The following is a 15,759-nucleotide window of genomic DNA, read 5'->3' on the forward strand; positions in this document are numbered from 1 at the left end:
TGCACTTGGGTATTAAATATTTAATGACTTCCACACCAAGCGAATTTTCATCCAACATTCAATTTGGGAATGTTGACAGAATCCTACAAGGACAATATGCAAAACGGAAAAAATGCGAAAAAAAATATATAAAACAATTTGATAACAAGTAAAATGCATCAAAACTCAAGGAGCATGGCCAGCTATAGACTGAATTTCGCTTTCCTTTTTATACCCTATGCACATAAAATGGATTACATTGAGTAGATTAAAATTCAGGCTCAATTCTATGTCTAGTTTGCATACAACCTATGCAGAGTATATATGCACGTATATATGCTTGTATCAAGTTAGGCTGCATATTTAATTTGAATATTTAGCAAGTGTTCTAGTCGGGAGTATTCCAAAGCGCAGAAATGGAATGGACAATAAAAAGGGAACCTACAAACTAAGTTTGATGTGATATAATATATCGAGACAAGTTTGTTTCAAAATCGGTGCTTTTCGGTATTTGGCGAAAAGGAAACAGATATTGATAATTTTTATAAACTTTTTCTGCGTATGAATTTACATAGATTATAATTTTCATTATATGGGTTCCGCTGTTTCCGAGAATGACTCAATGGACACTCGAACAATTTGTATAGTCGAAGAGGCTTCCCTTCACATGTCACACCTCTATAAGGAGAATATCCTGGTTGAGCAGACTCTATCTACGCCATTTTACTAGTTATTCTTGGCTCTGTGCAGCTGAGTTAGGGAGCTGCAACTAGAGCCGGAGTATAGACGACAGAAAAACCAAAACTGTTGCAAAAACATGTCACATTAAGTGCACAGACAGCAGCAGGAAGTCTATGGGACTTGAGTGCTTTTATTGCTGCCGGAATTCTGCGGGCGTTCGCTTTGAAGTTGAAGCTCGCATTTGGCTTCCTCTATTTTTTCGATGTTCCGTTTGCGGGTGGGGTTGCACTTGTTTATGTTTATGCGATTGCACTTAAATGTAATGGTAATGTTTCAGATGGCTTCGCATTTCGCGCTAGTTAAATGCAAGCACAGCAGCATTTGCATTCAACAATTCAATGAAACCGATGCTACATAGAAATTGGCTTGGCTTAAGAGTCTTCAAAAGCATTTTTCTTTACATAAAGCATTTGCCTTTGTTTTCAGTTGTCTTAACCTCCCGTGAAGATTTTTGAAGAGTTAACCCAATTAATTATCTTTATACTGCTGACCGACAGTCGAATATATGCATTAAGGTTTAACTCACAGCTGAATCACAGCCAGAAATGTTAATTAACGGCAAGCTTTTGCTATTGCTGTGAGCTTTCTTTTTATTTATTCAAGTTATTTTATTTAAATAGAGCCAAGATATAGAGGCAGACACAGCTGAAACGCTGGGTTTCAATAGACGAACGCTAAGAATCCAGACTTCGTCCGTCTGTATGCTCCGTCTAGGACCTCGTCGCCTTGCCCGCCTCTCCGCATGTCGACATCTAAGCTGAAGATTTCACTTAATGTTGGTACTTGACAGAACATTAATTATGATACTTTATTAACGTTATTAGCCTTGTCGGCATTCATGAAATTCAAATATCTTTGGTGGCCTTAATTATGACTCTATCAATCTCAAATGCACATACAATGTGTCGCACATTGAAGCAGACCACATAAAGTATATGTATATATTCTTGATCGGTATCAAAAGCCGAGTAAATATAGCCATAACCGTTTGTCCGTCTGTTAAGCTATTGTATGAAAAACTTTTTTATTTATCAAGATATATTAACCAAACTCGGCATTTAGGGGTATCACTATGCTCCCTATATATACAAAATCTTATCTACATTGGAATGTTGTATCATATAGCTGCCATAGGAACGATCGGTGGAAAATGAGGTTATTTTATGAACAACTTTTTGTTCTTCAAGATATCTTAACCATACTCCGTATTAACTATTTTCCCAGTGCTACTTTAAGAGCATTATAAGAGGGTTCTGCAAGGGTGTCAAGTCACGCTGAAGATAGATAGGATAGATAGAAAAACCGGCCTTAATATAGGTAACCCCCGGGCATGCCCGCGACAGTTTTGTTCTTCCAATTTTACATAACTTCAGTCAATTCACATTTTTAGTTCCATCGAATAAAGAATGTTTAAATCAATTGTTTCCGTCCATATGTTCCGTTGAGAATCTTAATGCTGAAAAATAAAGTTTTGTTAATTCAAACTGTGAGCTGCACTTTCCATCAAAGAATAGTGGATTTTGGGAAAAACGTAGAGGATAAATTGTCAAAAAGATCTTGAAAATGAGTTTGAAACCGATTTGTTGGTAAGCAGAACATTTTGATTGGATACATTTTTACATCGAAATGTATATTTTATTTATACCTCTCTTGGAGTTAAAAATTGTTCTGATCTCTAATTTAATTTTAGTTAAAATTGTTCTAAATACGCGCAATTTGATCCCCTTCCTTTAGCAGGGTTCACAAAATCGTCTTATTTGGGTTCAAAACTTAAATCATCTGCAAACTCATGTATCCAACCCCACTCAACGAGCACCGCATACAATATAAATAACAGATACAATGTAAATGCAAAAACTGCCGCCGAACGTCGAGCAAAGAAATTAAAAGTTATGGTCCACATCAGAGTTGTAAAAATAGTTAGCAAAAAAAAAAAATAACAGTTCGCACCATGTTCCCCAAAGAGCCAATGTGCAGTGCCTTGATGCCGCTCATGTTGGAAAAACATGGGAACGCCCATGCAGATCGTAATGCCTGAAATGGTAATCTTTTCTATTAACAATTGATTTTCGATGAAAGGATAACTTACAGAAAAATGGTCCAGCTAAGGTCGCAGCAAATACCATTCGGTCATAGCCCTGCATGGCGAGCTCCAGGTTCATAATCACGTCAGTAACTGCCGCTGAAAATGATCGAATGCTACTAGCAACAAAACTTTCCGACATATGAAAGACAACTCCAATAATACAACAGAGTACCTCCAGCTCGGTGGCACAAATCGCTATCATAAGCATCGAGCTGCTGGCGGTAAGTATAACAAAAAGCTGCACATATTGTCAGAGTTGAAATCAAATGATTTTTATCGTATATCAGATGTTAAGGGACTTACTATATGATATTGTGGCGGCTTATCCGTGCGTGTATTAATAAAGGCGACAATGGCAAGAGGCACGGTCACTACCAATGACCATTTCGCATAATTGTATTCTATAGACAAATGCCAGTGGTCGTACTCATTGGAAATCATTGCTGGAGTAGTATAGGAGGCTTGGAGTCTCGTTTAGAGCAATAAGGATAATAAATTTAACAAACCTTGTGTCAGGATAATAAACATAAATGGATTGGTAATAATTTGTGTACAATTAAGCAGCTTGCTCCATCCATGCTTCTTTCGCGAGTAGTCGACAACAGGTATAAAAATGCAACAAGGCAGAGCAATAGGTGAGAGTAGTATTTCAATAGTGCGCCTAAACCAGCCTCTTTCACTCCATTTGTCTAAATCCACGGGTACCAGATCTTTGAAAAATTCCATGAACAATGATTTATTCCTACGGTTACGTGGATGATACATAGAATTTCGCGTTTGTACTAGATTAACTGCTGGTGGCAGATCACTATTTTTCCTTGTTGAGAATCCATTTAAAGAATGTGTTCGACTAAAACTGTGAGAGGAAGGGATTAGGTTTGCTTCATTATGTCGGTGGCGTACAATCAATATTTGGTCTAGCTTCAGCTCGCGCAATAAGGTAATTTTTTGTCTCAGTAACGATTCTCGTTCTAGTGTAATAGATTCGTTCAATATCAAATCGATCTCTCTGTGAAGTTCTGAAGAGTAATGATATATTTTTGAAATTGGTATACCTTATACGTATAGTATGCGTTCGTCACTTACTTATTATAGTTAGACCTACCAACTTTCTATCCACAAGAACGACAATCAAGTTCACAACATATAAAGATATAAGCACTATAAGGCAACACAAACATTATTAAATGGAAAGAACTGTAGTTATATATAACTTACCGACTCCCTCGCTTGCTGTCATACGGGTTTCGCTTAACATTACAAAGATAAGCAACTCGCAAGCAAGTAGCACGAATAGTAGATCGCGTAGGGCACAGTGTCCATTTATTTTGAAGGACCTCATGTAGCACACCATTCCGCCACTTATTAGAATAAGAGCTAAAGAATTGCTTATAGTTATGGTAAAAAGGGGTGCGTGCCTTCGAACTGGCATTAAATTGGCCATAAGATCTGGCGAAGTATTGCCAAAGGCCAGTAATGTTACTCCTGCCAGGTACTCATTCATGTTCAGCTTGACTGCAATAATTTTTAATGTTGGAGCAAAGCTGAAGTGGGATTTAAAAAGGTGGTTAGATGCGTGTCTTTTGCTTGATAAAACAACTTACTATTTATCCACCAAATACGCTGTAGTTATCATTAGTATGATCGCAATTAAGACCAATATGATTATCATAGCTAACTCAGTAACCTGATTTTGAATATCTATACGACAGTACAACATTTCGTAATACTTAAAAAAGTTCATAACCTGGCCGCAATTCTTCACAGACATAGCTAAGCTACAACGGTCTTTGTAGTCTGCCGCCATCACACTGAAGCAGCTCATCTTTTACAATGGATACGTTAGTCTCCGGGTCAAACGGACTATCTAAGAACTCACCGTGTTATACGTATCTTGTAATGAAAATGTTTGATTCATTTTCAGAAGAGTTTTTTCTGTTTGCCAAAGGTATTTTTGGGTAATTGGATTTTGAGCGCAAAGCTTACTATGATTCAAAGTTGAAAATTCTAATCTATAAATCTTTTAGATGAGCAATGAGGGTAGACTGTTTTTTTACTTGATTTTATTTTACCAAATATACAATATAAATAAGGTAATATTGACAATATTGTTAGGTCAATAACAACGAACTACATATTGGCTTTATACTCCTTGGGTTCTCGAGTTAGCAAGAGGAAGTATTTTTGTCTGGCGAAAACCGCGAAAGCCAATTGATGGTAGGAATCCGTACGAATTCAAAAGAGGTATAATATTTCAAAATCAAATGATATTCAGAATTATACCAAAATATTTGCGGTAACAAAAAAATTAAGGTGCATTAACATTCAATTAGTTACTCTGTAAATATTTTGGCATTTACACCACCAGAAGGAAGGAAGCTGGTTTACTTGTTGTGGTAGATTCGTGAGGAGTTCAGAGAGCCTCTTATATTTATGTTTATATATTTAACCATATTTTGTTGTACACCTTTTTAAAGGATATCGTTTGAGAGGGTATTAATATTTTGTCATGCAATGTGTTACGAGCAGCGCCTCTCATTTTCAAAGCTATCGTCTTGCAACTTTCCATCCATCCGTTGCACGTGTTGCAGGCAGTGCAATTTCGGAGCAGCCCGGGTTTGAGCATTATATCATTGACAGCTTGCGTCAATAGCAACTATTATCGACTTATTTTACATTCGAAATCTAGCATAAGTGCTGGTCGATATGACATCGAATCAGGACTGGAAAAGCTTACAATCAAACTTACTCATACATACAGATTATACAGATATGTGTGCGTGAGTATAATAGAAATTCGGCGCTCTATACAGGGTATCTCCAAGTCGAACAATCGCGACTAAAGCATTGCTTCTTATTTAGACTGTGCATATTGATTTATTGGGGTTCGAAAATCCTATCATATGATAAATCATGGACAAAGTCCCACTCGGCAAGCGCGGCATATAAAACAAACAGAATAAACATTATGAATGAAAAGATGCCCGCAGAACGTCGAGCGGAGAAATTAAATGTCAATGTCCATAACATTGTTGTGAAAATCATAAGCGCAAAGAAAATGTAAGAATTCGTACCATGCCTGCCATAAATCCAGTACGACGAGCCCTTGAGCTGCGCAAATTTATTGAAATAGCAGGGAATGCCTATGCAGACCGTTGTGCCTGCAAAAATCTGGTGTCTATAAGCAAAAACTTGTTTTATATTAGCTAGTTACCACTTACTGAAGAGTGGTCCGGCCAGCACAGCAGCAAACGCCATTCTTTCATAGCCCTGCATGGCCACTTCCACGTTCATAATTAAATCAGCAATTGCCGCGGCAGAGGATCGCACGCTGCTAGCAACGAAATTCTCGGTCAAATTTAAGACCAATCCAACAATACAGCAAAGTACCTCAAGCTCAATGGCACAAGTTGTTACAATGAGCAGAGAGGTCACGGCAGTAAGTGTGAGGAAGAGCTGCGCCGATTATTGCAGTTGAGATGGATAAGTTTTATTTGACGATGCCCGGTTCACGACTCACCAGATGATACCGTGGTGGCTGATCCGTGCGAGTCTGGAACAACACGATGATGGCCAGGGGTACAGTAAGAAACATGGACCACGATGCATGCTTAATGCTTAATGTCACATGCCAATCTCGTATGTTCATGGTAATCAATGCTAAAAGGTTACTAAGTCATTTTATTTACAGGACTAGCTTAAAGTATTTTCATAAAGAACCTTTCTTATTATTAACATTTTGAAAAACAAAATTAGTTTTCTCGCAATGCTTGATCTATGCAAAAGCGAATGAAAGAAAAATTGGAAAAGATCTGATGCTTATAATTTGCCAAAATTTGGATTATTTATGAAACTGGCTTTGAGATACCCTGAACCAAAAAAAGGTCGATTACTGGACTTATTATAATAACTTATTTGATGATTAAAGAATTTTTATACTGTTTTAGAAATTATACAATATGTCAAATTTGTTGACTCCAGTCATTAAAACCTACGAAATTTGCACAAAAAAAGTCTTTCGATATCGATCGGATTTTTTTTTTTTTTTGGAAGCGGAGCAAGTTATCGTACCTCGCGGTGACTAGGAGAACCTATATTATCTAGCTCTTATAGGTTCTGATATCGCTTCTGCATAAACCAAGGTATTTGACATAATTTCATAAACAAAAATGTTCAATGAGTAAATACTTGTCACCGTATAAGATATATACAAACCTTCTGTCAAGGTGACCAGCAGAATGGGAGTAATAATAATTTGCATGCAATTTAGAAGCTTGCTCCAACCATGCTTGGGCTGTTGGTAGTCAATGATAGGTATGAAAATGTTGCAAAATAGCACAATGGGTGATATGAGAATGAGATAGAGGCGTTTGCACCAGCCGGCGAACTTCCAATCCTGAATATCGATCGGTACTAGCGTTTCCCAAAACTCACTGCATAAGAATAGATTTCTTGGGTTACTTGGACTATGTAATATGTTTCGAGTTTCCTCAATGTTAAGCACATGAGTTACTGGCTTCATTCCTGATGTACTATTCAATCCCTTGCTTTGATCTTTGATCTTGAAATCCGACGCAGCTCTGCGCTGCATGTTGTATAAATCGACACTTACCGTGTGGCTGTGTATAAGCAATATATTGTCATTTTCTAGTTTTTGCAACTGAAGTTGCTTCTCGTGTAGTTGTCGAGTTCGATAAGGTGTAAATGTATTTTTTTGAAGCTCATTAATCTGTTTCTTGAGCGCTAAGGAATTATAATACATTTTAGCAAGTGCATGCTCTTTGCGCTCGACACTTACATTTTATGGTTAGACGCGTCAGCTTTAGATCCACAATAATAACAACAAAGTAAAAAATATACAATAAAATAAGCACTACAAAATAATCCCAAACAATTATCTGTTGTTGAAAGTGACCAATGGTTCGCTTACCTATGGCCTCTATTCGAGTTGTCCGTTTGCCTGAAATAACTATATAGGACAGGACCTCGCAGGCTAACAGCAGAAATAGAAGATCACGCACAGCAAAATGCCCATTTATTTTGAAAGGTCTGAGGAAGCACACCATGCCCCCACTGAGCAGAATAACAGCTAGAGCATTGCTTATAGATATTGTAAATAATGGTGCCTCTTCACGAACCGGCATTAAATTGACCGCCAGATCCGGAATGGCATTGCCGAAGGACAACAGAGTAGCGCCTGCTACATATTCATTCATATGAAGCTTGACCGACATAATTTTCAACACGGCTCCAAAACTGAAGTGCAATCGGCATTAAGTTTAGTTGGAATGCATGACAACTGAACTTACTATTTACTCAATATATGCACGAGTGTCAACATTAGAACAATTGCAATCATTATGAATATGCACACAATACCTATTTCTTTAGTTTTGGTTTGAACATTAATATTGCAATACATCAACCGGAAATAATCGAAAAAATGAGTAATATGCTTGCAGTTATTAATTTGCTTAGATAAACGACAACGTTGCTTAAAGTCCACCTGCATCAAACTGTAGCAGCTCATCTTTATTTAGCGGCTAATTAGTGAGTTTCCGTCCCAATTTGCATTAGGTACTTACCTCGCCGTACACACGATCTAAGGAAAACGTATTGTTCATGGCGTTAATCGCATATACCGTACAAATGAAGAAATTATTCGTGTGCTTAAAGTATTACAAATTTTGTAAGCGGTCAGCAGATTATTTTTGAAATCAAGGCCGACTAGCTTGAAAATCTTTTCAATTCGCTAGCTCTTAGCTGTTGAAAGTGCCGATATATCCTCGTCCGTGTCCAGTATAGCGAAGACATTTGGATCTTCATTTTAGCCTCCCTTTCAAAGCAAGTCCACGTGCTGAAGAGATCAATTCGCAAATTTCATCCCTACTAGGTGGAAAATGGTGGTCGAAGGTCTTAGGGGTTATGTTCTAAGTTTCATTTTATCGACTTCAAACTTACTTGCTTGTAGTTCTTGTATATAAATGTTTGGAATGCAAGTGGATGTTTAATGTTTGCACTTTCTTGTTTAAATCCAATCGACTTCAAGCTCATTTCAAAGGTAAGGCTGAGTAATAAGGTAACATGTTTTTGATCCTCGTTTAAGTTACGTTCCTAAACTGTATTCGCTTCTCAACATCTTTTTGTTATTCTCTGTGTTGTTGCAGTTGTATTTCACAATGAAATCTCAGATCATGGGTTTCGAAGATATTAGTTGCTTCTTGAAGTGATAAGGAATTCACAACAGAGTGAAGCCATACACCACTTTGCTATCAGTCTAATCTTATATACCTATGAACCGAGACAAAAGTGAGCCAATACAAGTTGTATACACAAAATATATATACATATACTAAGTCGATAAGGCGACAGTCGGCTGCCAACGTAAATCAATGCAAGCCTTGCAAATGTACTTCCCACGAGAGAGTCATTACCATAAATAATATTCGTTATAAAATATTGAGAGCAGTTTCAAGATGACTTGTTCGTTTTGAAGAGCTCGATAAGCCAAACTTGGCAGCAGAAAATCGCATTTAAAAGCACCACTGCAGAAATCAATTATCAAATTGAAAATAGCTAACATGGTGTCTAAAGCAGTTGCCGCTCTAGTGTTTGCTGTTCTGGTTTACAGCCAGCACGCAGTCCAAGGGGTCAATGTGGTCTCCAAGGCGGAGTGGGGTGGTCGTGCTCCAAACTACCGTGTTGCCCTGGGCAACTACCTAAACTATGCCATTATTCACCACACGGCCGGCAACTATTGCGAGACGCGTGCCGCTTGCGCACAACAGCTCCGCAACATCCAGAGCTACCACATGGACAGCCTGGGCTGGCCCGATATTGGCTACAACTTCCTGATCGGCGGTGATGGCGCTGTGTACGAGGGTCGCGGCTGGAATTCGATGGGCGCCCATGCTGCCGAATGGAATTCGGTGAGCATTGGCATTTCGTTCTTGGGCAACTTCAATTGGGACACATTGGAGCCGAACATGATCGCATCTGCCCAGGGCCTGCTCAACGATGCCGTCAATCGTGGCCAGTTGAGCTCGGGCTATATCTTATACGGCCATCGTCAAGTAAGTGCCACGGAATGCCCTGGCACTCACATCTGGAACGAGATCCGTGGATGGTCTCACTGGAAAGCTTGATTTCGACCGAACTAACAATAAATAATCAATTAAATATCGTTCAAATTGAGTTTACTTGTTATCTCATCAAACAGAAAATCTTTTCATATCAGCCATAACTATTCGTGTACTCAGGCCACGCTCTAAGGCAAATTAACTGCGAACAAGAGCTCAGGGACTTCTTGCCACAAATATGACAAACTAGAATTGAAACAAAGAGACAGCATATCTTAATTGGTTAATAGGATTGGACTCCCAAATTTTAAACAATTTTTAAGGGTTAAAGTCTTTTTAAACATGTAACCATATCAAGCGTAAAGCGTAAACGGGTATCAGTTAGCTTACATATATATAAGAATCGCATCCATACGATAAAGTACCTAAATATCGAAAAAAAAAAACATTTCTTATCATTTGATGTCCGTCAGCAGGTAAAATGTTGTACATAAAAGAATTATGATTCCGGCCCCATATGAAAATTAAATGCAATAGCTTTAGAAAGCTGTTTTAATTGTTAAATGTAAGGGTCTTTCAGCCTTTTTCAATATCCTACACATATATCGGGCGCAAATCTGTAGCCTTATTGATAACCACGTAGAAGCAAAGCTTGCCGAACCCGATATGAAATCTTCCGTCGGGCCAGGATTTTCCATCACAACTTCTCAGCCTTAATATCTCTCTATATAATCCGTAGTAATATTCTCTTCCATCGGTTCGCTTACTCTAGTTATATTATTTTCTTGTTCTTTCTTAAAACATTTTCGTCTTACCTCGCATTTATCCAGCATTTTACTAACATTGTTATATGTTCCTGTAATCGTTAGACATGTTAATATATTACCATAGCCTCATTCACCTTCTTTTGGCTAAATACTTTACTAACGTCATTGACAAAAGTTAGCTGATAACCAATCAAAAAATTCCAAGCTATTGATTCTAACTCTAAGAACGTAGAAGATGCAGCTGTTTTCTGTTTTCCACGTGCCCATTATCAATGCGATGCGCACATTGTGTGAAGATCCTCTCTCAGAGTATAGACTAAAGGATATAAGATAGATATAAGCTTAACAGCTTAACTTACATGAATTGTTTATTTTTGAAATCAATGAGTATTTTTAACAAATTAATTAAATGCCGCTTGCCACTTGATTAAAAACTCATTCGGCCAACGCTGGGAATGGCACACGAGTATCAGAATTGTTTTAGATAGTCTTCGTATCAGATCGAAATTCCCCCAACCCTCTTATAAATATATTTGTGCGCAACAAGTGTCGTGTGTTTCGCGCTTCATTCGGCAGAGATAAGGCACTTGCCCGGGCTATATAAGCAGCGCCGCAGCACTCGGCCATTACACAAGTCTCAAAACCAATTCAGAGTCATGGCAAGTAAAGCTCTCATCGTTCTGGCCGTGCTCCTATGCGCACAGGCCGTCTTTGGTGTAACCATCATTACCAAGTCGCAGTGGGGCGGTCGCTCGGCCACTAGCAAGTCCACGCTGGCCAGCTCCTTGAGCTATGCTGTAATCCATCATACCGCTGGTAACTACTGCACCACCAGAAGCGCTTGCGAGACGCAGTTGCGCAACATCCAGAGCTACCATATGGACAGTTTGGGCTGGGCTGATATTGGCTACAACTTCCTGATCGGTGGTGATGGCAACGTATACGAGGGTCGTGGCTGGAACGTTATGGGAGCTCATGCTACCAACTGGAACTCCAAGTCCATTGGCATCTCCTTCCTGGGCAACTACAACAGCGACAAAATAACCTCCGCTCAGATCACAGCTGCCAAGGGTTTGCTGTCTGATGCTGTTGCCCGTGGCCAAATCGTTTCCGGCTACACTCTGTATGGCCATCGTCAGGTGGGCTCTACTGAATGCCCTGGCACCAACATCTGGAACGAGATCCGCACCTGGTCCAACTGGAAGGCTTAAGTGATTGGCTGTAGGCTCTTCAAGCTTCAAATATATATATATATAAACTGCTGCAAAATAAAAACTTTTTATAATACAATACACTGTCATAATTATATACATATGTTAATAGCATTCATCGGGTGTTTTTCTGAGGGACTTCCCCGCCAAACAGAGCTTATTTACACTTTTGTTCAGTTCTTATACTTTGTACTCATTAAAAATTGTTAATAAGGCTATAATAGTTTTGCGCCGACCTTATTTAGTTACAATATTCCTGATCAGTTTGTCTGTATGAACGGGAATGTGGAAATCTACAAAAGCTAGAGAGCATAAAGTAAAATATATATTCCCGTATACCAAAGCAGAGCATGTTTATTTTTTTGACAGCTGTAAAAATAAGTTTTTGATCAAAATTCACAAAATAAGAAAACTAGCTCGATTGAAGACTCTCGGATTGCATATACAGAATTAAAATATTTCAATTTTTAGATACTTCGCTCCACTCCCCACAAAATTGAACAAACAGAAAGTAATCGTTAACACTAGAGTATCTTTCAGGGTATCTCATAGTCGGGCATTTCCGAGCTCTCGTTATTTTTCGAATAGAAGATTATATAAAACAAATTAAGATTACAATAGCTATTTTCCAATTTGAATATATTTTGCATCATTGAAAACTTGCACCTCGAACGGATCGCTTGTGAAACTTCTGAAACTGTTGTAAGACATCCGACCCATGACGCGGCTTTGCTCCGTTTTTTCTTTGTCTCACATTTATCTGTTCTACCTATCATCAGAGAGAGATTTTTCCGGTTTTTAGGGACGCCAATCTCTGTGTATACTGAGCGAGAATATTCCTTCCTAGTTGGATCTAGCTAACATAATTTTGTTGTATTAATTATTTGAACAATTAAAATGTACTTGATATTGTTTTATCTGGCCTCAATCACTAACAAAAGCTTCTTTCAAAAGTAAGCCTGGATCGGTTACTACCCTTGTCTAGTCCAATTCACTTCCATTTATGGCCTTGTCATGTCGATCTGACGATTATATCCTCACAAACCGATTAGTAACCTCAACATATGAAGCGTTTATTGTATTTTCATGAATTTCTATTTTGCAGCATTTGTAAGTTTTTTAAATTGGAATCCATTCCAGGGTTTTATTAAGCCCTCCAGTTGGACCAGGTGCGGATCTCGTTCCACAGGGTTGTGCCGGGGCATTCAGTGGCGCTCACCTGACGGTGGCCATAGAGAATGTAGCCAGACACAATTTGGCCACGGGATACAGCATCAGCCAAAATACCCTTGGCAGCGTTGATCATTGCCGATGTGGCAGTGTTGTAGTTATAGTTGCCCAGGAAGGAGATGCCAATGGACTTGGAGTTCCAGTTGGTTGCATGTGCACCGACAACGTTCCAGCCACGGCCCTCGTATACAGCGCCATCGCCACCGATCAGGAAGTTATAGCCAATATCGGGCCAGCCCAGGCTGTCCATATGGTAGCTCTGGATGTTGCGCAGCTCCTGTGCACAGGCAGCCCTGGTGCTGCAGTAATTTCCTGCGGTGTGATGAATAACGGCGTAGCTTAAATTGTTGCCCAAAGTGGTCTTGCTCCTGGGCGCGCGGCCGCCCCATGCCGATTTGGAGACGACAGCAACTCCAAAGACGGCCTGGGCGCAAAGGAGCACAGCCAGAAGGATAATAGCCTTATTAGCCATAGTTGAGAATCGGTTGTGACTCGTCTATGCCAAATGCCAAAATACTGGTGCTTATATACCCCCCAGCGCCATAAGGAGTTGGGCGATTTGCACTATGGTCTGATAAAAGACTATCAAAATATGGTCCTGATACTAGTATCAAATCCATGATATTTTTAGCGCTATTTAGAAAAATAAGGAGCATGCAACCAATAAATTTACAATGAAGATTGCGATTTGGTTAATTTATGGCTGCTGGCAAGTGCAAATATTCGAAAAAATGTTCCATTGCAGTTCTTGGGTATATATTGTAGCGGACAAACACCCAGATACATGGCTGAAGAAAAGAGGTATTATATTTTCTTCTATTCGATTTTCGCAAACTTATATGTCTTCTTTACAAGCTCCCGCCTGGCGTGGCAAATATCAGGGTGTTACAGGCAAAAACGCTTCGCAATCTGTCTGGTGCCTCCTGGTAATGCGTACTTCCGATTTGGAATAATACCTAGGAGTACCTAAAGTCATGGACATTATAAATAAACAGTCTGCAAATCGTCTGGGCGCCTTCTAAAGAGGCGTAGAATAAGAGGAGTTCGAATGCGGAGAAGATTGCGGAACTCTCATCCAAGATCGGTTAATATAACCACCCTATCCTTGTAAATTTTTATTTTAGACTTAACAGTAGATAAAAAAGTTTTGTAAATACTTATATTGATATTGATAATTGATATAAAGCACAAGTTAAAAAATATGTCTCCGATTTTTCTTCGTCTCAGCCTTCGATGGCACATATTGCTGGTAAGCCTTAGGCAAGACGGTTAGCATGGGCTTGAAATGGTTCGCAGATCGGGCAATAAGCCATTAGTTATAATGAACAGATTTACACCAACTTGCTACGAACTTCGATAATAACCTTTACAGTACATCTGCAAATGCATAAATATGCATAGATGTGATCTCATACAATTGGATTTCTAAGAATTATCACTGATGTTTTGCGTTTATCAAATAATTCTCCCCGACGTAAGTATGTACAGCTTATAAATAAATATGTCGTCGGTTTTGAGAGAGCGGCCGACCTCTGATGATTCAAAAAACGACAGCAAATCCAAGGACGCAAAGGAGCCAGAAGGATAATATTCTTTGTTAGCCATAATTCTAAATCGAAGCTTATAGGATAAGTTCGATTACGAGCCATGGCCAGATGGGTCAGCTATCAAAATATGGTTTTGATACTATTATCAGTCACTGTAGCATTGTGAACGCAATTTACTAAAATAAAGTAAATCCAGTTAAAAATTTACAATGAAGATAGCAATTTGATTAATTTATGGCTCCTAGCTCATACACAAGCTATACTATGAGCTGGCAAATTATCTTGACTCGTTCGAGAAGCATGCCAAAGTCTCAATTAAACAATAACACATTATTTTCATTAGTATTGTTGAATACGTATTGTAAAAGTGATACAACTTTTATAGGTGTGTTTTCTTGCAAATGCAAACAATCTACAAATACCAATACAACTTTTTATACGAATTTGGGATTGGAAATCACCTCACTTTTTAGGGCTACTGTATTGATAAACAGAGGAGTTTTTTTATATATGCATAATTCATAATTCATAGGGAAACTTTGTTAAATATAAAAGCATTTTAAGCCTGGCTAAATACAAGAATTTACTTAACACAATTAAACATCTTTGTATTGTGGATGCCGTGTTGCCTCGCATTTATTTCTTCGCAGCCCCTCATTTTTACATAGCCCTTCTACTCTTTTATAGGGTATAAAAATACAAAATCGTACGAGTTTGTGATAAATGGGTATGTATAATTTCCAACCCAATTGGAGTCGCGTGATGTTTTGATTCAAACATTTTATGTAGACTTGCAAACTAATTTACTTCAGACTTCAGAATTCTTATCAAATTATAAAGTGCTCTTATAAATCAGTAATAAGTCCAATCGATTAAAATACCTTGCATGTGATGTAGATGTCAGACTCAAAATAAATTATAATGGCACGCGCACGTGTGGCCAGCTGCAAATTCTTAATGATGTAAGACTTCTCGAATAGAAGATACCCTATACTCATGGTTAAAATTGAAGGTAAACGTAAAGAACACTACCCAGTTAGTTTTTGAATCGTTCCCTTAATTTCTTTTTTTTCTTACAATAAAATCGCAAAAGAAATAAAAATGTCAGGAAGACAAAAT

The 15,759-nt window shown here is 38.5% G+C and overlaps 5 protein-coding genes across 6 annotated transcripts; 2 read left to right on the top strand and 3 right to left on the bottom strand.

Moving 5' to 3' along the window:
* Positions 1 to 2,347: 2,347 nt before the first annotated feature.
* Positions 2,348 to 4,783, bottom strand: LOC115763183 (mitochondrial sodium/calcium exchanger protein-like). Of its 2 annotated transcripts, XM_030705644.1 has the most exons (8): positions 4,686 to 4,782; positions 4,411 to 4,631; positions 4,025 to 4,350; positions 3,893 to 3,967; positions 3,313 to 3,825; positions 3,110 to 3,249; positions 2,810 to 3,044; positions 2,348 to 2,754 (listed from the first exon to the last, which is right to left on the bottom strand). In XM_030705644.1, the coding sequence occupies exons 1-8, from the start codon at positions 4,722 to 4,724 to the stop codon at positions 2,474 to 2,476; spliced, it is 1,830 nt and encodes a 609-aa protein (XP_030561504.1). In that variant the 5' UTR covers positions 4,725 to 4,782; the 3' UTR covers positions 2,348 to 2,473. The 2 variants fall into 2 exon arrangements, with proteins under 2 accessions (XP_030561504.1, XP_030561513.1); XM_030705653.1 differs by lacking the exon at positions 2,348 to 2,754 and having other exon boundaries at positions 2,815 to 2,902; positions 4,686 to 4,783.
* A 1,070-nt stretch (positions 4,784 to 5,853) lies between these two features.
* On the bottom strand, positions 5,854 to 8,503 carry LOC115758975 (mitochondrial sodium/calcium exchanger protein-like). Its single transcript, XM_030699781.1, has 8 exons — positions 8,392 to 8,503; positions 8,116 to 8,336; positions 7,737 to 8,062; positions 7,605 to 7,679; positions 7,022 to 7,549; positions 6,327 to 6,466; positions 6,028 to 6,262; positions 5,854 to 5,977 (listed from the first exon to the last, which is right to left on the bottom strand). Exons 1-8 carry the CDS (start codon positions 8,428 to 8,430, stop codon positions 5,928 to 5,930), a joined length of 1,614 nt encoding a protein of 537 aa, XP_030555641.1. The 5' UTR covers positions 8,431 to 8,503; the 3' UTR covers positions 5,854 to 5,927.
* Positions 8,504 to 9,369: 866 nt separating this feature from the next.
* Positions 9,370 to 9,951, top strand: LOC115760246 (peptidoglycan-recognition protein SC1a/b-like). Its single transcript, XM_030701504.1, has one exon. The coding sequence runs from the start codon at positions 9,388 to 9,390 to the stop codon at positions 9,949 to 9,951; it is 564 nt and encodes a 187-aa protein (XP_030557364.1). The 5' UTR covers positions 9,370 to 9,387.
* Positions 9,952 to 11,275: 1,324 nt separating this feature from the next.
* On the top strand, positions 11,276 to 11,954 carry LOC115758115 (peptidoglycan-recognition protein SC2). Its single transcript, XM_030698653.1, has one exon. It carries the CDS (start codon positions 11,309 to 11,311, stop codon positions 11,861 to 11,863), a length of 555 nt encoding a protein of 184 aa, XP_030554513.1. The 5' UTR covers positions 11,276 to 11,308; the 3' UTR covers positions 11,864 to 11,954.
* A 1,056-nt stretch (positions 11,955 to 13,010) lies between these two features.
* Positions 13,011 to 13,565, bottom strand: LOC115761803 (peptidoglycan-recognition protein SC2-like). Its single transcript, XM_030703749.1, has one exon. It carries the CDS (start codon positions 13,563 to 13,565, stop codon positions 13,011 to 13,013), a length of 555 nt encoding a protein of 184 aa, XP_030559609.1.
* Between the last annotated feature and the right edge of the window lie 2,194 nt (positions 13,566 to 15,759).

This window comes from Drosophila novamexicana, unplaced genomic scaffold, assembly GCF_003285875.2.
Source record: "Drosophila novamexicana strain 15010-1031.04,08,12 unplaced genomic scaffold, DnovRS2.1 tig00000008-arrow-pilon, whole genome shotgun sequence".
NCBI classification, from domain to species: Eukaryota; Metazoa; Arthropoda; class Insecta; order Diptera; family Drosophilidae; genus Drosophila; species Drosophila novamexicana.

What these genes read in the sequence shown, in the direction of transcription:
- LOC115763183 (XM_030705644.1), bottom strand. Translation starts at nt 4,724, where the DNA reads ATGAATCAAACATTTTCATTACAAGATACGTATAACACG. An exon ending in GCGTATTTGGTGGATAAATA is followed by an intron (nt 4,351 to 4,410) that starts GTAAGTTGTTTT and finishes ATCCCACTTCAG; the next exon opens with CTTTGCTCCAACATTAAAAA. An exon ending in AGCCGCCACAATATCATATA is followed by an intron (nt 3,045 to 3,109) that starts GTAAGTCCCTTA and finishes CAATATGTGCAG; the next exon opens with CTTTTTGTTATACTTACCGC.
- LOC115758975 (XM_030699781.1), bottom strand. Translation starts at nt 8,430, where the DNA reads ATGAACAATACGTTTTCCTTAGATCGTGTGTACGGCGAG. An exon ending in GCTGGTCACCTTGACAGAAG is followed by an intron (nt 6,467 to 7,021) that starts GTTTGTATATAT and finishes GTAACCTTTTAG; the next exon opens with CATTGATTACCATGAACATA. An exon ending in AGCCACCACGGTATCATCTG is followed by an intron (nt 6,263 to 6,326) that starts GTGAGTCGTGAA and finishes TAATCGGCGCAG; the next exon opens with CTCTTCCTCACACTTACTGC.
- LOC115760246 (XM_030701504.1), top strand. Translation starts at nt 9,388, where the DNA reads ATGGTGTCTAAAGCAGTTGCCGCTCTAGTGTTTGCTGTTCTGGTTTAC.
- LOC115758115 (XM_030698653.1), top strand. Translation starts at nt 11,309, where the DNA reads ATGGCAAGTAAAGCTCTCATCGTTCTGGCCGTGCTCCTATGCGCACAG.
- LOC115761803 (XM_030703749.1), bottom strand. Translation starts at nt 13,565, where the DNA reads ATGGCTAATAAGGCTATTATCCTTCTGGCTGTGCTCCTTTGCGCCCAG.